The sequence below is a fragment of the Hyla sarda genome, chromosome 11 (genome assembly GCF_029499605.1).
Source record: "Hyla sarda isolate aHylSar1 chromosome 11, aHylSar1.hap1, whole genome shotgun sequence".
In the NCBI taxonomy this organism is placed as follows: Eukaryota; Metazoa; Chordata; class Amphibia; order Anura; family Hylidae; genus Hyla; species Hyla sarda.
In genome coordinates this window covers 13,791,330-13,814,391 of record NC_079199.1, presented here as the reverse complement: position 1 = coordinate 13,814,391, position 23,062 = coordinate 13,791,330, and the positions used below count along the sequence as shown (strand labels likewise).

Genomic DNA, 23,062 nt, shown 5'->3' with positions numbered 1-23,062 from the left:
AAAAAATAAAAAATAAAAATAAAGATCACACAAAGAATTTCAAGTATTGGCAGAGTACAGGGGATTATTTATAGGAGCCACAAGGGCTGCGTTTACATATGGGCCCGGTAGTCTAGAGCGGCCCTTCAAGCACTATACAGACACAGGATACATGGGAGGTTGTATTATGTATTTTGCACCAAGGACCCCTCTTTTGGTTGTAATTAAAGGGGTACTTCACTGCCTCAGTGTTTGGAACATTTTCTTCCTAACGCTGAGTCTGGGCGCTGGGGCTCGTGACGTCATGGCTACGTCCCCTCAATGCAAGTCTATGGGAGGGGGCGTGGCTGTCGCCACGCCCCCTCCCATAGACTTGCATTGAGGGGGCGTGGCCATGATATCGCAAGCCCCGGAGCCCGCATTCAGAACAAAATGTTCCGAACATTGAGGAAGTGAAGTACCCCTTTAAAGGAGCTATCCTCTTTCGACACCCCATTGCCATATTAGGACTTTTTATACCCATTCTGGACCCCATTCTGTCACAAGAGTCACATATGGCATTGCTTTCGGCTTAGCATGATTGCAGACACGAAATGGAACTAAAGAATAATGGACACTTATTAAATCTCAACGGGCACCCTGTAATGTTCTGGCCTCCAATTATGTTTGGTGGGCCATTACTTGACACAACCAAAGTCCATTCAACATTACATTGTTACACTATGGGCTGTATGTTACTATGGCTATGACAATTGGCTGCCATGATAACATGGATATGTGGTGGGGGGACTCTGGTGATTGGAGTTAGAATTTTACATAAATTACAAAAAAAAAGTCCTGCCGAGTACGCCAATTTACAGTAGATAGTATCTGTTTAAAAAAGTCCTGACAATGCAGGTACAGTGTTAAAATTCCCAACAAACAAACGGTGATCCGGCACTTGCAAAAACGAAATAGCTTTATTGAAGGTCACCGGACACGGATAAAACCAACCATGTCGTCGGACGCGTTTCGAGCGCATGCGCTCTTCTTCCGTGTTAAAATTGTATGACATGATTAGTCTGCTTATAAAGGAGCAGACTTTAGTATTTGTGGTCTTAAAGGGGAATTCCAAGGAAATAAACACATTTTATGAAAGCTGGGAGTCAGACCTCTTGGATTGTTACCACTTTTGAGAATTTAAGGGGGAACAGTGATGGTTTAGTGCTGCGTCTCCATCTGAGTTTTTTCCCCTAACGGGCATCTGGCTGCACAGGGAACTTCAGCCAGTCCCATTTACTTCTCTGCACAGCCTGGTGGTGGTCAGGGGCAATTGCACAGGGCGAAACAGTGGAGTGAATGTGGTACAACAGCAGCACTAAGTCCCCTTGTTCTTGCACGACTATGGAAGCCAGTGATTGTATGTTCCATACTGCGCAGAGTGTACGGGGACATCATTGGTGTATGCCTGCTAGGGAACCCCTTTAGTTATCATGAGATGTCCTAAATAATAAGAAGCGTATACACCCCAAACAGTCTAAGCCTAAGCTGATCAAGGACTGTTCCACTACTGATCTCTCCAGCTCCATTAGTTGTATTCTGTGGAGGAACTTGGCAGTAAGCGTTCAATTCTCCTTAAGCGTTACACAAGGTCTCTTTCCAATCAATGGACAAATATATGAGTACTCCACCAGCCCTTGTCTAGCATTATAAGTGTTTCTAGTGGACCTGCACAGGAACACAGAAATCACTAATGTCATAAGGCCGACAATGGTTATCATTTAGTTTCTACAGTTACATCCTTCTCATCCCTCAGAACCTCTTCATTTTCCTACTGCGGTGCTTTTGTGTTGTAATAATTCTGCAATTCTATACAGCTCAGGATGGATCTGAAGGTGGGTAGAATACATTTTTGAGGCATTTATCTTTAAGCAATGCCGCATCTCTGAAGACCTCCTGGGATAGAACCTCATCCCTATTAAAGGGCTACTCAACCCCTAAACATCTTATCCTCTATCCAAAGGATAGGGGATAAGATGTCTCATCGCGGGGCGTCCGGACCCCCAGAAATCTCTGAGACAGCACTGCGGACATACTGAACATGGAAGCTTGGGGCTTCTGTGCCACGCACCCTCCATTCATGTCACACCGCCTCCCATAGACATGAATGGAGGGGGCATGACGGCAGTGGCCGGCCGTCATCTGGCACAGAGCGGAGTTCGCTCTGTGCATCGGATTACCGGGTGCCGCAATGGAGATCGCATGAGGGGTGGTGGTGGTTGTAAGGGGGAGGGGGGGGGGAGGGTGTCCAAGCAGATGGACTCCCCTCGATCAGACACCTTATCCCCTTTGGAAAGGGGATAAGATGTTTGGGGACGGAGTACCCCTTAATAAGAAATATAATTAACATAATGTAGAGACAGAAGATGGCACTCACCAAGATAAGATGCAAACAATATCTTCATTTATTTAAAGTGCAACATCATTCTAACTGACTTGCAGGTATGCAGAGTCAGCAACCCCACAGTACAAATTAGTGACAGCTATTTCACGCGTAACATGAAACAGCTGTCACTAATTTGTACTGTGAAGTTGCATCATATGTGGGTAAGTGCCATCTTCTGTCACTACATTATGAACTTTTTTGGAGTATTATGCTTTTGGATTGAGCACCCAAGTATTATTTGCATATTGGAGTCCGTCTAGTAGCCTACTGCAGAAGACCCTGGATAAGAGTTACGCTGCAGTGTGAAGAAGTGTCTGATGCAGTGCCCACTGCTTGCTCTTTGTATACGGTGATTCACAAATATAATAACATTAACAGGAGTCTATGTGATTTCCCAGAAATAAAGGAATAGAAGCATTTTCTGCAAAGAACAGATTTTGGATGGGAACAAAGGGAAACTATTATGTAAAGATGTAATACTGCACAAATGAGAATGATCATTATCAGAAGAACATGAAAACTTTCAGATAAAGAACCGTAAATCATTATATATTTAGGACTATTCACAGCAAATCCACAATGCACGTCATTCAAGCCAAGAACATAGTGGCTTACCATTCCATCTACCCACTGCTAGTGTTGGAATCGGGGCTTTTTTGGCCCATAGATTTATAGAAGTCTTAGTAGATTTTTTCTATACTGATCATGTACATCCCAATACAAACAGGACAGGAGGTAAGAGATTAGCTACAAAGTCAATTACAAATGGGGTTGACTTCTGCAGGTGCTGTTACAGTAGCGGTCCTTTATTGACTTGGAACCAAGGCCTACTGGAGGGTCTCATTCTGGTGGGCAACAGCCTTGAAGGGGTAGTCCGCCCCTAGACAGCGTATCCCCTATCCAAAGGGGGTGCCGGTCCAGAGATCATGGGGGGTCCCTGAGGCTGGAACCCTCCCAATCTCAGGGCCGGCACCCTGGTGTTCACTCACCCACAGCCATCATGCCCCTTCCCATAGGCATAAATGGAGGGGGCAAGGCGTGACATCATGAACACGGCCAGCCTAAGCCAGTGTTCTGAACATAAATGTCCACAATGCTGGGGTGCCGGCCCGGGGACCGCAGGGTGTCTGAGCGGACTGACCCCCCCCCCCCCACGATCTTATGCCATATCCTTTGGATAGGGGATAAGATGTCTAGGGGCGTGTGGCATGGAAAATGCAGTCATACCTGCAGTCATCTGGAGTTGCTGAGCAGATTGACATACAAATTTGTGGGAAATTATCCTAAAAAAAACATAATTTACATAGAACATGTAAATCTCTACTCATTCTGAGCAAAGAAGTTATGTGGGTGGTTCTTCTCAATGATTAACAACTATATGTGTGTATAAGTGGGCATGTAGGTAGAGCAGCCATTTACTAAGTAGAGCCTCCCATTTGACTGCTTTGCTTATTATAAGCTAAAGCTAAAGATAAGTAGTAAAGCTGGGGGTCATACTGATTGATGGCTCTTTATATGTACACTTATACACAGCTGTCAATCACAAGTTAGGACCAGCCACTTGATTACTTATCTTGGAATGAGCAGAGATTTACATGAATAAATGACAAGTTGTCAGGGACCGACCAGGGGACAGGGAGAGTGAGCCCTAAACTTACCCTAAAACCGCTCTCCCTGCCTACTTGCCCATCCACCCTAAACGGTGGATCGACAACTGGGTGCCGGTCGCTCCCTGAACTAAAGTGCCCGGGCCTAAAAACACGTACTAATAAACAGTCGGACACAAGCCAGAAACATAACAGGAACATAGAACTCTGTTAATAAGTTCAGAGGGAACAGATCAGTGAGCAGCACAGAGGACACTTATAGACCAATGGTAAAGCACAGAGGAAAATACTAGCTGTGATCATGTACAAAAACTCCAAAGATCTGAAATCAGAACTAATAAACAAATAGAGTTCAAAACACCAGAAAGAAAACAACAAAAACTCCAGGAACAGACAGGAATATAGCATAATCCCCCAGAACCTCCAGTAGACACAAAATCCCCATGGACCGGTAACAGGGATCTATCACTAAACAGGAATAATCCCAATCCCTCAACCTCTAGTAGACACAGGATTATTCTCCCAGAGTACCCATGGACGGGTAACAGGGATATCTAATTACAACTCAGAAAAACAGATACAACAGGATAATATTATAGAACACTATTGACACTGAACACAAGACAGGAATCGCAATCCCTCAGAAAACCTCCAGTAGACATGAAGTCCCCATGGACAGGTAACAGGGATGCTTAGTTACAACTCAGAAAACAGATACAACAGAATATAATTATAGAACACAGCTCACACTGAACCCAAAACAGGAACCGAATTATAGAACACTATTCACACTGAACACAAGACAGGAAAACGGATGAGTCTACCAAGACTCCATGAACAGACAGGCATTAGCTCAATCCTGCAGAAGACCTTCAGTAGACAAAGGGAATAATCAATGCCCCCAGAGTCCCCTGCACAAAGGTAAAAGAGGTCTATTGCTAAACAGGAATAATAGCAATCCCTAAACCTCCAGTAGACAAGGAGACCCCATGGATAGGTAACAGGATGCCTAGTTACAGAAACACAGAAAACGGATACAAGAGCAAACAGTGTGAACAGACACATAGCAAAAAGGATATACAAATCCTAAAACTGACTATACAAACACAAATTAAAATCTACTAAGAGCATGCTATCTAACCATGGGTAAAAAGCCCAGAATATATATCAAAGATAAACGCAAGGTGCATGCTAAACCAGAGATAGTAGATTAAAAGCTCAAACAAGGAGTGTTTCACCCAAAGCTCCATGCAGCATGTCCATGCGTAACAAACAGGATCTCAAGTCAAGATGTCAATCCCCAGCTCAGAAGCTGGGCTGTGCACACCTTATGTAGACACACTCTAAGAGCTATTTAACTATTCCCTGACCAGGGAACATAAAACTGTTCACACACAAGCAAACCAATAGCTGTGTGTGAACACAGGCCAATACAGACATGACACAAGTTATCCTGGAACTTTCCCCACAAAACTGTATATCGATCTTCTCAGCTCCATATGCCTAATAACACAGTGCCTACAGACTGGACTGCATTTTCATTGATTCCTATGATTCCTTTTGCCTCTGATAAACATTGGCTCTATTTAAAGCTGCCTGCAAGCCCCATATTGGAAGGTATGCTGTAATTACTGTCTTCATGAGAAATTCAGATCTGCGGTGCCCAGGACGTGAAACACAATCTCTCTAAAAAAACAAGGGTGAAGGAAAAGCCAGGCACCAGAAGCACGCTTGCTACAGTGAGTACATTATTAAGTGCTACATCTTACTGCAAATAAACCATTCTCACATTAAGTGACATGCAAAGAAGACCATTGAATGTATCCAATGGATAAGATCAAGCCAGCACCACAATGAGCTGTTACTTTTACAGTATAAATGACCAATTACTTTAGCCCAAAATAAGGGTGGGAAAAACAGGTGGCAAAAAAGTAAAGGCGTGTGTTTTTACGAGAAGAGGGCGTAAACTAATTACTCCCAAAAACAGTACCACACCTGTCGGCAGCTTGTGTGTGCTGTTACAACTTGGCTCTGTTCATTTCAATGAAGCTGAGCCGCAAAACCACACACAACCTGAGGATAGGTGTGGCGCTGTTTTTTGAAGAAATCATCCCTTTTAAAGAAGACCCCGATGTCTACTCCACAAGCCTAAATCCTGTGTATCCAGACTGCTATGGACCCACCATTCAACCCAAACCCCTAATGCCGGTCCTGATACCTACCACGGTTTGTTTGGTGATACCAACCCTGCCATATAATGCCGGGCACTGACCCAATCAGTTCTTTTGAATCCTTTTCTTGAATAATAACATTCATTCCTTATTTTATTTAATAATCCTTTAGAGCAGCCGCCATCTGTCAGCCGCGCACTTCAGCAACTTAACTATAATTTATAGACTTCATTTTCAGGTCAGTTCTCTTCGCTCTTGTCAGTCCGCGTTTTCTCTATTCACATCTGAGTACGAGAAATGTCTATGCTAATTTTATTCTTTTTCTTTGTTATTCCCTGAGCGTTCAATCCTTAACATGATACATTTACACGATCAATACATTTTTATAGACAAAAGATTAATATGGCGATAAGAATACTGGAACAAGTTTGACTCCTCTGTCTTCTTGTCCCTTCATTGTCCTTACTTAAAGGGGGTACTCCGGTGAAAATTTTTTTTTTTTTTTTTAAATCAACTGGTGCCAGATGTAATGAAGTAATGCATTATGGGAGGTACTTTTACAAAAGGAGGTAGTGATAAGCGTATTACCAGAGGCAATCACTTGGACATCCAAAAACTCTAATTACTTACCGCCATATTGGCAGGTAAACAGCATGTCTTTGTTGTTAGCAGTATTGAGGTATTGAACAAATGCAGTAAATTCGTCTTCACCTCCATCCCATTGTTAAGGACCATGCTCCGGTCGCACGCGTCATCCGCGAGCGCTTTGTCTCTGCTGTCGGTGGGGCTGGGATTCTCATCGCGGGACGCGCCTGCATGCGAGTCCCAGCCTTTCACTTACCAGACTCCTCTGACTCCTCAGCTGCATCTGTCTCTCAGCTTCGGCGTGCGCGTCGGAGCTCTGAAATTTAAAGGTCCAGTGCGCCCATAATTAGTGCTTGCGCCTGACACCACATTATAAGTCCCTGCACCTTCCACACTTCTCTGCTGGATCTTCAATGCCCCTAGCCTGAGATTAAGCGACCCTTATAGCCTGTTAGCCTTACCTGTGTATCCAGACCTTCCGCTACATTATTTGACTTTGCACCTTTGCCGCCTGCCTTGACCTTCTGCTACGTTTGACTACCCTACTGCCTTATCCTTCTGTACCTCGCCTTGCCCAGCTACCTGTGAGGTCAAGCCGTGTCGGGGGTAGCGACCTGGGTGTTGCCTGTCGCAGCAAGCCCTTCCTGCCTTGCGGAAGGCTCTGGTGAAGACCAGCGGCACCTTAGACTCCGCTCCCCGATACGGTACGAGTCATCAGCCACACAGGTTAGAGGATCCACATCCAGCTCCGTTACACCCATAATAAAAATATAGTTGACAAACCTTTAAAAAAAAATTGATATGTCTGACGAATGGGTTTTTGGAGGTGAAGACGAATTCCCTTTCAAACATGGCCAGAAAAATATTTTTTACAACTTGTGAGGCACAAGATGAACTGCGAGTGCTTAGTACCAAGACCCTCTTGTATCAGGTCCAGGCACTAGCAGAGAAAGAAACAAGATATTTCTAGACAATCCAGTCGCTTACAGCTTACAGTGAGTGCAAACGCTCACCGAGAGGACTACGAGTCTACAAATCTCCTTCGCAATTTGGCAACGATCCCGACTTTTTGACTGCCTGGGATGAAGCGCATATAGAGTTTTCTTTAAAACTACAACAGTTAATCCTCCTGAAAAATAAACAAGAATATGAAAAAGTTACAGTTGACCTCTGTAAAGCCAAGATTGAGCTCAGAACATGGCCGACAGAGGCACAATGCAACTTATTTGTGCAGAATCTTGATAAAAAAAATCGTACAGCTGCAGACGTCACTAAAGAAAGTTAAACGCAATAAATACGTGCAGGAAAAAAAGGACTTTGACACAAAAACGGTGTTCACCTGGGCTAGAGGTGAAAACGCAAATCAGAAAAACCGCACTCCCAGAAAATATCATGTGAACAGAGGCCAACATCAACAAGTAAAAAAGAAAACTACCACCGACTTTCTGACCACCGAGTCAGACTCTAGTGGCTCGGAAGGTCCCTCTCATAATGCCGCAGCCACAACCCTGAATGCTCGTTTTTTAGGAGAAGAAAAAGACGAGGAGGCCACAAGAGGAGAAAGAACAGAAAAACTCAGAATCCATCTTGGAGAGTGAAAAGGAAGAAATCGGTGACATGGAATCAGCAACAATAAATAAGGAGGACTCTCTGGTGGTCAACTGCACTGACCTGGTGCTATCTGAACCCTGCTTGTCAGCACTTGACTTAAAGGGGTCTTCCGGGCAAAACATCTTATCCCCTATCCAAAGGAGAGGGGATAGGATGTCTGATCACGGGGAGCCCGCTGCTGGGACCCCCGTCATTTCCCTGCAGTCCCTGCATTCTATGCGGGGCTGCTTCTCCAGTTTCGGAGACCTCTGGGTTTCCGGGACTGGGAACGTGACGTCATGCCACCCCACCGTCACGCCCTCTCCCATAGACATGAATGGAGGGGGCATGGCGTGACGTTGCATTTCCAGTCCCGGAAACCCGGAAGTTTCCGAGATGCAGCCCCACATAGAATGTGGGGGCTGCAGGGAGATGACGGGGGTCCCAGCAGCAGGCCCCCCGCGATCAGACATCTTATCCCCTCTCCTTTGGATAGGGGATAAAATGTTTTTGCCCAGAATACCCCTTTAATTTTGGTTTAGTTGAAACATTTAATTATGAGGACTTTGAGATTGATTTCTTTAAAGCAGTGAGAAGGTTGAACCTAGAGAAGTATTTTTCTGCTTGTAACAATAAAATTTTTATTTCAGCAGTAAATGAATGGGATACCCCCCCCTGCAAAATAGGTCCATTGGGTTACACCATTGTAAAAGAATTTACGCAGAGTGAGGTAGGCTGTACCCGTTTGTTAGCAGAGTTAGCAGGGGCCCATTTTGACTCCCCGGACAATAGTGAGACAGAGGTGAAACCTTTTGTTAAAGGTAATAAATCCACTTTTAACCCTCCTATTGTTCTGGTTAGCCCTCTGGATATTTTTAGCAAAACTGTGCTAAAAGAAATAAAAGCGATATTGTATCCTAACCCCCAATATAATATCCCAAGAGAGGAATATATTGCCCTTAAACATCTAATGGATAACGATGAAGTACTGGTCTCTAAAGCTGATAAAGGTGGTGCTGTCGTTGTGTGGTATCAATTGAACCATGACATTGAAGCCGACAAAAAACTGAGTAATGCCACCGTATATGAGAAATTACCTTCAAATTCCACCTGTAAAATGAAAGCAAAATGAAGAGCCCTTCTATGTAAATAGAGGGGTATTGTCTGAAAAAACTGCTGACAAACAAATTCCTCCCAATCCTCAATTTCCCTACTGGTATATATCTTGCCAAAGATTCACAAGTCAATGAGCCACCCCCCTGGATGCCCTATTGTGGCGGGGGTTGGCTCAGTGGTGGAATCTTTGTCAAGCTACCTGGACTGGTTAATGTGAGTTAATTGAGATCTTATTTTGCAACTTGAGGATTTTTTATGGAAAGATGAATATTCCCTTGCCTCCATAGATGTAGAAAACCTATATACCCGCATCCCCCACGATGCGGGTATACAGGCTATGGAGGATTGTCTCCAATAAGTCTGCAAATTTTATTAACTTTTTCTGTGAATCCCTCAGGTTTGCGTTAATCAACAACATATTTCAGTACAAAAACACGTGGTACGTGCATAAAACAGGGGACGCCATGGGGACCCCTGTATCTTGCGTTTATACAAATATTTTTCTGTCCATGTTTGAAAGCAAATTCGTCTTCACCTCCAAAAACCTATTTGTCAGACATATCAAACTTTTTTAAGGTTTGTCGACAATATTTTTTTTATATGGGATGGAGGTAAAGATGATTACTGCTAACGACAAAGACATGCTGTTTACCTGCCAATATGGCGGTAGCAGTTAGAGTTTTTGGACGTCCAAGTGATTGCCTCTGATAATACGCTTATCACTACCTCCTTTTGTAAAAGTACCTCCCATAATGCATTACTTCATTACAGCAGCTCCCATCCTAACCACACTAAGAGAAGTCTACCCTACAGTCGGTTTGTACGCCTTAAGCGCATTAACAATAGCCATGAAAAATATCTAGAGGAAGCTCATAATTTATCCCAACGACTAATTTTACAAGGATACCCCAAATCAATAGTGGATAAAGCATTTGAAAAAGTTGAAACTAAAAGAAGAAATGAGCTGTTGTCTAAAAGAAAGTTTACTGAACCTAGTCAGGAGGCGAGGGAGAAGAGGTTCACTTTCTCCTTTAAGAACTCCTCCCTGAACCGGACCATCAGTAATGTAATCAGAAAGAACTGGTTCATCTTACAGGAAGACGAAGCTCTTAAAACAGTAACAACCTTAAACCCTATTATCACGCAAAAACGTAACAAGACTTTAGGCTCTTTGTTGAAAATATTGAAAGGGGTACTCCGGCCCTAGGACATCTTATCCACTATCCAAAGGATAGGGGATAAGATCTATGACCGCGGGGGTCCCGCCGCTGGGGACCCCCACGCAATCTTGCATTTGGCACCCACCTCTTTGAGCTGCACGCCGCGGCGTGCAGCTCAAAGAGGTGGGTGCCGAATGCAAGATTGCGGGGGTTCCCAGTGGCGAGACCCCCGCCGTCAGACATCTTATCCCTTATGCTTTGGATAGTAGATAAGATGTCTTATGGCCGGAGTACCCCTTTAAAGCTAAATCCCAGTCAGAACGTACACAACCTAAGTGGCTGACAGTTCACCGATAGTGGAAACGGGAAACAAAAGAAGGCCACACAAGGCGCCTAGTGCGTTATCCTCAATATGCAATATTCAATACAATGAAGATAGGTATTGTGCTCACCTTGAGCGCGACGAAATTGCGCATATCACCCCAACAATTACAGGGTTTTGTGGTGGTGACCGGGAATGCTGCAATGCCCACAGAATATGCAGAGAGTAAAATAAAAATGTCCCTCTTATAGGCGCTGCTTCTCCCAACGAAATTGATTAAACTAATATTCTTTAGAATGCTTTTAATGTAGAACCAATGACGCGTTTCGGGTTCAGAACCCTTCCTCAGATTGGCACCGGATGCCAATCTGAGGAAGGGTTCTGAACCCGAAACGCGTCATTTTTATTTTATTTTACTCTCTGCAGTTCACCGATAGGTAACTTTAAGTGCCATAATTGTACAGTATGCCAACATAATATGGCTAAGCAGTCATACCGACTAGGGGACCAATATGTAGTAGTTAAACAATTAATTACATGTCAGACTACTTACGTTGTTTATTGTTTGGTTTGCCCCTGTGGTCACTACTATGTCGGTAAGACCTAAAGAAAACTCCAGGTGCGTGTAAAGGAGCATTTGCGCTCCATTCGCACCAGAGTAGGAGCCTCTCGCTTCATTGCACACATCCGTACTGTTCATAATGCAGATGTCACTAGTGTAAAATTTGCTGGAATAGAGAGAATTGATGTTCCATCCAGAGGTGGAGACAGGCACCATATACTAAAGAAAGAAGCCCGGTGGATTATCTGACTGAATACGTTGGGTCCACTAGGGCTTAATGAAAAAAATGAGATATGATCCTTCCTCCACTAATGCCTCCTTGCAAGTTGTTTTTATGATGGTATTTTTAATGGAATTTTGTATTGCACGTTATTTTAACTTCGCTGTTATGTAGTTATGGTAACGCTGACTGACCCCGGTCCATAAAAACTCCATCCTGATGCTTCAGTGTCAGTGCGGGCCAGAAGAAACGCCTCCGTGCGTGAAACATGTTGCTGCCCTCGTAAAGCTCCCTGCCTCACCTGCCCACCACGAGCTCCCTGTGTTCCTGTGTAACCCTCCGTATGTTTATGGAATAAAGCTGTAATCCTGCTGCAGAAGTCTCTGGTGAGTGCATTATCCTTCCTTCCATATCTGATTGTTATGAATATTACACAGACTCTTTCTATTGTTGTGGGATAATTGCATCAGATATATATGGACTTCCTCTGTTGCCTGTTATTAGTGGTGCTGGACCATATCTTTTTGTATCCTAAGAGTTATAGCATCGTTTACAGCCTGCAGCGCCTCTACAGGAAAAGTAAAGCATAGCAGTCAGCCCGTGAAGAACAATTAATGCCAAAATGTTGTGCACAGAAGAAACAAAAATCCCTCCTGCAATGAATTTAATTGTGACAGCAAAACACCGACTAATCCGGAGCACCGAGAGACACATTATAACCCGGATATCCCGACTAGTGTTGGCCCATTCACCAACGGGACCAATTAAAGCTTTGTTTGTGTTGTACAAGAGATGGAGGAGGAATAGTAAAGACTGACAAAGAGAAAAGATTGTTCAGCAGATCGACGTATGAGGCGACGGGATATATCAGTTCTGACGTAAAAAATTTAAATTATAAACCCTCAACTCTGCAGAAAAAAAAAGCTTTGGTTAATTTAGGTGGGTGTAATAAAATATTACTACTCCCCCAGCCATCCTAGTTTTATGTTCTTATAGATGGCTAGTAAAGGACCTCCATAATGGAGCAATAATAGTGTTTGGAGTTCAGATGAGAGTAATCGTTCTGGCTCAACTGTGGACCCTGAACCGAAAGAATTATAGATTCCAATAATAATTCCAGTTTGGTTCCTTAGACTTGTGGATTGGCCAATTACATATATATATATATATATATATATATATATATATATATATATATATACCACAACCACACACAGATTCTGCAGTGCTGTATTCACTCAAATTGGTCCCTGTCCCTATTGGGGTCTAACAATCTAAATTCCTCTATCAGTATGTTTTTGGAGTGTGGGAGGAAACCCATACATACATACAAACCCCTTGCAAATGTTGTCCTTGGTGATATTTGAACCCAGGACTCTGGTGCTGCAAGGCAATAGTGCCAGCCACTAAGGCACCATGCTGCCCAAAAATGCATCTACATCACACTAGCCTGAAACTGGCCTTAAAGGGGTACTCTGGGGAAATGAAATGTTATTAAATATAAATAGGTTTCAGATCGCAGGCTACTACTGAGCCCTCTGGGTACTCCGAACCCTCAGACTTCATCTCAACCAGTTATTTGCTGATCTGGCTGTTAACTGAGTCCGCCTCTGAGGGAGGAGACCGGAGTGTAGTGAGCATGGGCGAGTAGCCGGATCCCTATACATGAGATTGCGAGGGACCCTAGCGGTCAGACCTTTCACAATCAGAAGCGTATCCTTCCGATAGGGAATAGGTTTTAATTCCCTGGAGTACTCCTTTAAAGCCTAACTTTGATCATGCTCTGGCAGCAAGATACCGTATCTGGCAGCTTGTAGCCCGAGCCTATAGCCATCAGTATTCAGACATGCAAGTCTATGGCACTTCCAGCAAATCCGTATCCTGATCGCTGTAGCCTCAGACACGTCTCAGACTACGAAGTTGGATGAAGATTTAAAAGTTATCCTGCCACTGGAGCGTGATCGGAGTTACACTTTAATGAAATTGTTTTATTTACCCCCTGTTAGGAGAATTTCAACCTCATAGTATATAATCCCCAAATATGTTCTTGGGGGGGGGGGGGGGGGATCCTATGACTCCTCTTCTGTGTCAAGTTGAGAACAATTGAATTATAAGAAAATTCAAGGGATAAGATGTCTGATCTCTGTGCAGCATCCAGCGTTTGTGCTGGCGGCGGGGGGGTTATGATGCCCCCACCCATAGACTTGCATTGAGGGGGCGTGGCGTCACGAGGGGAGTGGTTGTGATGTCATGACCCCCACCGACCACTCCAAACATTTGGAAAAAAATGTTCCGAATGATGGGGCAGCGGAGTACCCCTTTAATATCAATACTCGCCAACTCTTGGCTCTGCAGCTTTTGCGAAACTACAACTCCGAGCATGCTCTGCATGGCCCTATGCGCAACCTCTTCAGATTCATATTTACCCTCTGATCTATTCCATCATGGCAGAAGAAGCCCTATATGAATGCTCCAGTACCGAAGACACTCAGGGGTACCTGGAGGCTTAGTTATTTTATTTTCCTGGCTGCCACCATTGTTTTAAGCTGGAAAACTCAAGCTATTCCTGTGAACCGGTAAAAATTTGAGTTAAACTGGATTATGAGGAATGATACCTTAACCAGCCATCTTACCGACTTGCAAATGGTTTTTGACGCAACTTGACAGCCATTAATAACTTATTTGGATAAATCTTATTTATCAAATATTGATGATCTTCTAGTTATATGTAAGGTTCCGCCCAACTTAAACTGCCGCCCTAGGCCTTGGTCTGGGGGTAAATACACCATTGGTCTCAACTAACTCGTATGACATTAAGTATCGGGCATAACTATCAGGATCAATGGTTCATAAAGGAGTACTCCAGTGCAGTGAAACTTATCCCCTATCCAAAGTTTTCAACTGTGGAAGGTCCAACTGCTGGGACCCCCCATGATCTCCGGCATGGCACCCCAGCAGTCCCCGAGAAGGGAGCAAGTCGACCTCCCCACGAAGCAGCAGCCAACACGCCCCCCTTGATGTATCTCCATAGATGAGCTGGAGATGCCCGAACGCTGCATCTCCGGCTCTCCCATAGAGATACATGGAGGGTCTTTGTGTATGGGTCAGTGTGCGCCCTTCCTTGGGACTGCCAGATACCATGTAGGAGATCACAGGGGGTCCCAGCAAACACTGGGATACTCCTTTATGGTATTTTCTATGTTTTTTTTTAAATAACTTTATGTCTGGGCTAGAGTGGTCTACCTTACCGCTACGATCATTACCAGTTGATAGTGTAACCGGTTTATTGCACTTTATAACATCTGCGCTCTGCCGGCGGGGCTGGGATTCGCATCGCAGGATGCACCCGCATGCGAATCCCGGCTCATCACTCACCTCCCTGGTCTTCCTGCGCGTTTCCCCACCTCCTAGAATGCGCGCCGGAGCTCTTACATTTAAAGGGCCAGTGCGCGCCTAGTGCAGAGGACTTTGGTAAGCGAATACCCCTTTAAGGTAAAAATTTCCTGCTTACCAGATCTAGTTGTGCTGGGGGCGCAACACTGTGGTGTGTAGAATCGCATGTAGAATCGCAATTGTGTTGGAGGTCACCTGGCTGCGGCTTCCTTCACAAGTGGCTCAAGGTCACTTCAGCAGTGGATAAGTGGCAGGCGGATCAGGTCCCAATCAGGTCCGATAAGTGGCAGGCGGATCAGGTCCGAATTTTGCCAGGCGCTTCACCTCTTGTAAATGACAGTCCAGACCACACAGGATAAGTGTGCAAGGAAGAACAGTCAAATTTATTTGTAGCACTACAAATAAATTTGACTGTTCTTCCTTGCACACAATCCTGCTTTTTTTGGACCTGATCCGCCTGCCACTTATACACATGCACCCTGTCTTTAAGTATCAGCTCCTTCCTTTGTTCCTGTCCGGATCTTTGTTTGTTGCCCTGTGCCCTAGTGAAAGCATACTGTGTTCCTGTGTTCCTAATATCCGTGTACCTTATCCTTGTTCTGTTACCTGACCCTGCACCTGTGCTGCCTGCCCTGACCTACTGCTACCTTTACCACATCTTGCCAGTTTCCTTTTGTGCCACGCCACATCCCAGCAACCTGTGTGGACGAGTCGTGCAAGGGCTAGCGACCTTGGTGCCGCCTGCTGCAGCAAGACCATCCCGCCTTGCGGCGGGCTCTGTTGAAAACCAATGGCACCTTAGACTCTGCTCCCTGGCACGGCTCACGTCATCATCCACACAGGCCCAGAGGATCCACCACCTGCTGTGACCTGTTACACACTTGTTGTACCTACGTCTATGTCCTTGAATGTTTGAACATTTCTAGCTTTAAAATGCTGTTTCATTTGTATTGAAAAACAAAACTCTTTGAAAATAAGATGTCACACAACATAGTCAATTTGCCATTCAATGCTCAAGGAGAACAATGGAACATATAATGGATAATCGCAAGCACAGTTGTCAAACTTTTAAAAAATGGCTTAAAACCATTTTTTGAATTCCTTCCGGATGATTCGTTTTTTTTCTTCGAGGACACGAATCACAAAGGAGATGAGAATAAACAAGGACATGGACTCAATATATATAACATATTCGGGTTATCAAGTTTAAACAGTATAAGAAAAAAAGAAAAACAAGAAACATCCCATTATCTGTCCTGAGAGTCACAGAACAATTCCCCAACATAACATCACATGTAGTTACCTGTCCCAGAGGTTAGAAGAAGATTTTGCGTGACTGTCTTCTAGAATTTTAGGTTGCCACAGACAGGAGGGTACCCAGGAATTTCGTACCCTGCAGCATAAAGGATAAACCAAGGCTAGATATGGCTCATACAGTATCAAACACCATCACCAGGATCTAAAGCGAAAACCACATAACATCCGTGACCTACATAATGCAGCTCTCCCCAGTCTGTGGCTCTCCAGCAGTTGCAAAACTACAATGCCCATCATGCCCTGTGACAGCTGAAGAGCCACAGGTTGGGGGATCACTAATTTAACAGAAGCAAAATGTTATATCCTGCATCAATAATCATAAGAAATTATTTAATGGGTACTCCAGGGAAGAATAGATATAACAAAAGCTTCAAAGCCACAACACTACCTGGATATGTTCCCTGTAAACCATCCTGACTGATATGCATGGCTCCTGTGGCCTCTGTTGTCTTCTCTGGCTGCTATCTTTCTCTTGCCTACATCTCCCAGCAATCATTGCAGCTCTGCTCACTCTCTGAGAGCAGCCCCCACCCTCCTGCTCTGAGCAGCAGAGAGAGGTTCAGTGTCTGATTAGCTGAGGCTACACACACATCCCAGCTCTTAGCACTAAAGGGAACATGACTCATCAGTGCATGGCAGAAACCACGTTGTCTTTGCCTCTCAGGAGGGTGGGGGCTGCTTTCAGAGAGGGATTTGGACAGAGACAGAGTGGATGGCTGGATGATGTCATTCCCTCACTTCATGCATGTAAGGGACAACCAAAGAGGGGACACTGCTCTGTATAGCTAATGAATAATATTTAGACAACTAAATAGGCTTTTTAAGAGGGAAAGGATGAGCTATGGGTTTAGTTCCCTGGAGTACCCCCTTAATGGATTAGGAACTAGTGTGAGGCTGTAATCCTTCTAAGCTATGGTCCATATATGTAATAGCTTTCAACAATATTCCAATCCCCTAGGTATCTGGACCTATGCCTTCACCTACTTGTCCTTAACAATATAATTAATCATGAGTATATCGCAACAATGTAAATTTATTCAAAAAGTTGACAAATTTATAAAGCTCGCCAGCCACAATGCTAGCCACCTAGGCTTAAAGGGGTACTCCAGTGGAAAACACATTTTTTTTAAATCAACTGATATCAAAAAGTTAAACAGGTTTGTAAATTACTTCCAGTACTTATCAGCTGCTGTATGCTCCAGAGGAAGTTATGTAGTTCTTTCCAGTCTGACCACAGTGCTCTGTGCTGTCACCTCTGTCAGGAACTGTCCAGAGCAGGAGCAAATCCCCACAGCAAACCTCTCCTGCTCTGGACAGTTCCTGACATGGATAGAGGTGGCAGTAGAGAGCACTGTGGTCAGACAGAAAAGAACTACACAACTTCCTCTGGAGCATACAGCAGCTAATAAGTACTGGAAGAAGGATTAACATTTTAAATAGAAGTAATTTAAAAATCTATATAACTTTCTGGCACCAGTTGATTAGAAAAAAATTTTGAAACACATTTGAAAAATGTTTCCCCTCTCACATATCCCCCCCCCCCCCCCCTCCCCGATCTTCCACACAACGCTCTGGCTCTTCTCCTAAATGAAGCGTGTCAACCACCAAGGAGATGTGGCCAAAACTCCCCCTTCATGCATCTCTATGGGAGAGCGGGGGCTCTGCACTTGGTATCTCTGGCTCTCCCCTAGAGCTGCATGGAGGGAGTCTGTCGGCCATCACTTTGTGCTTTGATACGCTCCATGCGGGAGATCGCAGGATGGCCCAACAGTCGAACCCCCGAGATCTGACACTTATCCATTATATAGCCAATTATATAGCCCCCTGACGAAGCCCATACGCGAAACGTGCGTTGGGGTGTTGGTGCTTGGTGCTCCTGGCCTTTGGGTATATGACAGGTAGTCTTTTTTAGGTATTTCCTATTTATGTCTGTTGTATTGCATTGCTGCTCCCTATGTTACCTCAATGTATGTTAGATATTATATCTATTGTTACGATATTATAAACATGCAGCTACGCCAGCCTTATATTATGTATACTCTTGACTGAATACCTACATTACCCATACCAGGTCCACTGGCACCTGTTGTCTCCTGCGTAAGGTCATCCTCTGCCTCTTTCTAATTTTTTTAAAACTGTTTTTTTATTGTCTAATAAAGATTGTTATACTTTTTGAAATAATATTAGTATTGTGGGTCTCTTTGTTTTTGGCTATATATTGGTACCCCCGGGACCTACATACGGCACGTATTGTTTTGCCGTTTTTGTTGTTTGGCTAAACTTATCCATTATACTTAGCAGTACAGGGGCTCATGGAGGTGGACCGCCAAACTGCAGAGGAGGGGCGTGACCGTGACCTAACAACACCCGCAGCCCGCACCCAGCATTAGGAACAAAATGTTCCAAACGCTGGGGCAGTGGAGTACCCTTTAAAGGGGTACTACCGTGGAAAACTTTTTTTTTTTTTTTAAATCAACTGGTGCCAGAAAGTTAAACAGATTTGTAAATCACTTCTATTAAAAAATCTTAATCCTTCCAGTACTTTTTAGGGGCTGTATACTAAAGAGAAATCCAAAAAAGAAATGCATTTCCTCTGATGTCCTGACCACGGTGCTCTCTGCTGACCTCTGCTGACCATTTTAGGAACTGTCCAGAGGAAATGCATTTCTTTTTTGGATTTCTCTTTAGTATTCAGCCCCTAAAAAGTACTGGAAGGATTAAGATTTTTTAATAGAAGTGATTTACAAATCTGTTTAACTTTCTGGAACCAGTTGATTTAAAAAAAAAGTTTTCCACGGTAGTACCCCTTTAAGCGTCCTAATAATTGTGGTAACATTGTGTTTAGTCAAAATACTTTGCCACCGCGGCTGCAATATGTATCGACTATTGAAATCTCAGTTTGGGGTAAAAACAGCTACAACATTTTTCAGCCTTTCCATGAATTCAATTCAAGGAGTCATAACAAGAGCAAAAGTCAACCACCCCTGTCCACATTCCACAGGAAAGGTGATAACTAGCTGATCAGCGGGGAGACCGCCGATCACAAGAACGGAGGTCCATGGCCCCCGAATGAATGGAGCGGCAGTACGTACCCCCGCCCACTGCTCCATTCATTCTCTATGAGGCCTCCTACTGCTCTATTAAACTGGGGAAATATATAATTCTGAAAGAAAACGGCAGCTAGTAACAATAGTTGTCGTGTTTTAATCAAAAGATACACCCTAGGGCCATTTTTACACAACCAAAAATGTGTGAATGTCCGCCCAGAAAACAAGGGAAAACATTTGAAAATTCCAGCTATTGCTAGGACCGTCCAAAAATGCGTTGTGATGAATTTCCGAGCGGAAATCATGATTTTTGCAGCAGAAACATCTGCCATGGAAATTCCACCATGTGCACAGTGCAGCAGAATCCTAATAAAGGGGTACTCCGGTGGAATTTTTTTCCCTGTCAACTGGCTCCAGAAAGTTAAACAGATTTGTAAATTACTTCTATTAAAAAATCTTAATCATTCCAGTACTTATCAACTGCTGTATGCTCCAGAGGAAGTTGTGTAGTTCTTTCCAGTCTGACCACAGTGCTCTCTGCTAGTGTTGCTCGCGAATATTCGCAATTCGAATTTTATTCTCGAATACACGAATATTCGCGAATATAGCACTATATATTCGCAATTCCGAATATTCGTTTATTTTTTTCGCTTATGCAAATTTTAGCAAATGCTCATTTTCACATATGTTCATTTTCTTATATGCAAATTTTCTCCTATGTAAATTTTCGTATATGCGAATTTTCCCATACACTAATTTTCTCACAAGCAAATTTTCTTCTATGTAAATTATCGCATATGTTAATTTTTCTTATATGCTAATTTTCTGGTATGACATTTTTCGTATATGAGCATTTTCACTTATGCTAAATTTTCTTATATACGATTTTTTTTACATGCGCATTTTCTCGCATGTAAATTTTCGCATATGCGAATGTAGCGAATATATCACGAATATTCGTCCATATATTCGCGAAATATCGCGAATTCGAATATGGCCTATGCCGCTCAACACTACTCTCTGCTGACACCTCTGTCTGTGTCAGGAACTGTCCAGAGCAGGAGAGGTTTGTTATGGGTATTTCTCCTGCTCTGGACAGTTCCTGACATAGACAGAGGTGTCAGCAGAGAGCACTGTGGTCAGACTGGAAAGAACTACACAACTTCCTGTGGAGCATACAGCAGCTGATAAGTACTGGAGGGATTAAGATTTTGATATAGAAGTAATTTACAAAACTGTTTGATTTTCTGGCACCAGTTGATTTGAAAAAACTTTTTTGTTCCTCTGGAGTACCCCTTTAATTCTCACGGGCAGTGGTGATCTCAGTGGTTGGACCCCGTGACAAATTAGCTTTGTGAGAACCAATATGGCTGCCAAGGACAGTTCTCAGACAGCTACTCCCTATCCAAGACAACAGGAGACATCTTTGCATGCTGTGCTATTGTACTTAGTAACATTTGTAAACAAGCGATATACAAATTGCAACATTATATCGGTCGTCACTAAACATTTTTACAGCATTCAAAACGAATTGAAGAATCTTTAGGCAAGATCCAACAGGTTTGCGGTGGAATGACGACCGCAGAGGCCCCTGACTACATGGAAGGACATTTGTAACTCGTCTTGTTTGGAAAACATTGATATACAAAGCATCTGCCACAAACAAAGCCACAATAGATACAAGCCGGTCCATAGACACAACATAGGCACATGCTGATATAATGAGACGTAATGACTGAAAAGCGTCTCCTGCGCCACACACGTTTACACACGTTTAAGTGACATTTAGGAGGTAGATAACAGGGCCCGACTCCAGGGGACCACGAAATTGTTACATAGATCTGAGAGCAGCTCTCAATGTTAGAATACGTTTGTTTTAGTGCTATAAAATAATGATAATACAAAAAAAAAAAAAAAAAAATCTTTTTAAAAAATTGGTCCCTCATACTATGGCTGGAGAACAGACTTCAGTGTCGCCCCCTGCTGAATAATACATAAAGAATTGGGCTACGAGAAGTGACAACTGCACCGAGTAGAGAACTGTGCAAGAACTCCCAAAGCAGTATTCAACCCGTCTTTCTCCACCTGTTGCACTACAACTCCCAGTAGTATTTAGGAGCAGTATTATAGTAGTTATATTCTTTTATACAGTAGGCAGTATTATAGTAGTTATATTCTTGTATATAGGAGACAGTATTATAGTAGTTATATTCTTGTATATAGGAGCAGTATTATAGTAGTTATATTCTTGTATATAGGAGACAGTATTATAGTAGTTATATTCTTGTATATAGGAGCAGTATTATAGTAGTTATATTCTTGTATATAGGAGCAGTATTATAGTAGTTATATTCTTGTATATAGGAGCAGTATTATAGTAGTTATATTCTTGTATATAGGAGCAGTATCATAGGAGTTATATTCTTGTACATAGGAGCAGTATTATAGTAGTTATATTCTTGTATATAGGAGACAGTATTATAGTAGTTATATTCTTGTATATAGGGGCAGTATTATAGTAGTTATATTCTTGTATATAGGAGCAGTATTATAGTAGTTATATTCTTGTATATAGGAGCAGTATTATAGTAGTTATATTCTTGTATATAGGAGCAGTATTATAGTAGTTATATTCTTGTATATAGGAGCAGTATTAAAGTAGTTATATTCTTATCAATGCAACAGGTGCGGCACAGCTCACTCAGTCGCCCTTCCCGCTCACGACAGGACGGGACCACAATCCATATAATCGTGAAAAAGAAATATGCAGTAATTATAGTAGTTATATTCTTGTATGTATGAGACAGTATTATAGTAGTTATATTCTTGTACTATAATACTGCTCATATATACAAGAATATAACTACTATAATACTGCTCCTATATACAAGACTATAACTACTATAATACTGCTCTATATACAAGAATATAACTACTATAATACTGTCCCTATATACAAGAATATAACTACTATAATACTGCTCCTATATACAAGAATATAACTACTATAATACTGCTCCTATATACAAGAATATAACTACTATAATACTGCTCCTATATACAAGAATATAACTACTATAATACTGCTCTTTATACAAGAATATAACTACTATAATACTACTCCTATATACAAGAATGTAACTACTATAATACTGTACCCTATATACAAGAATATAACTACTATAATACTGCTCCTATATACAAGAATATAACTACTATAATACTACTCCTATATACAAGAATGTAACTACTATAATACTGTTCCCTATATACAAGAATATAACTACTATAATACTGCTCCTATATATAAGAATATAACTACTATAATACTGTTCCCTATATACAAGAATATAACTACTATAATACTGCTCCTATATACAAGAATATAACTACTATAATACTGCTCCTATATACAAGAATATAACTACTATAATACTGCTCCTATATACAAAAATATAACTACTATAATACTGCTCCTATATACAAGAATATAACTACTATAATACTGCTCCTATATACAAGAATATAACTACTATAATACTGCCTCCTATATACAAGAATATAACTA

At 42.6% G+C, this 23,062-nt stretch overlaps 1 protein-coding gene across 9 annotated transcripts in view; it reads right to left on the bottom strand.

Annotated features, from left to right (window-relative positions):
- Nucleotides 1-23,062, bottom strand: part of BEGAIN (brain enriched guanylate kinase associated) — a 206,116-nt gene that overhangs the window by 67,274 nt on the left and 115,780 nt on the right. For 4 of the 9 annotated variants that reach the window (XM_056545211.1, XM_056545213.1, XM_056545212.1 and 1 more), the window contains one exon: nt 16,434-16,523. The exons of the other annotated variants lie outside the window; for them this stretch is intronic. In XM_056545211.1, the coding sequence (XP_056401186.1) occupies nt 16,434-16,523 (90 nt within the window). The remainder of the gene's footprint in view (nt 1-16,433; nt 16,524-23,062) is intronic. 9 annotated transcript variants of the gene reach the window in all.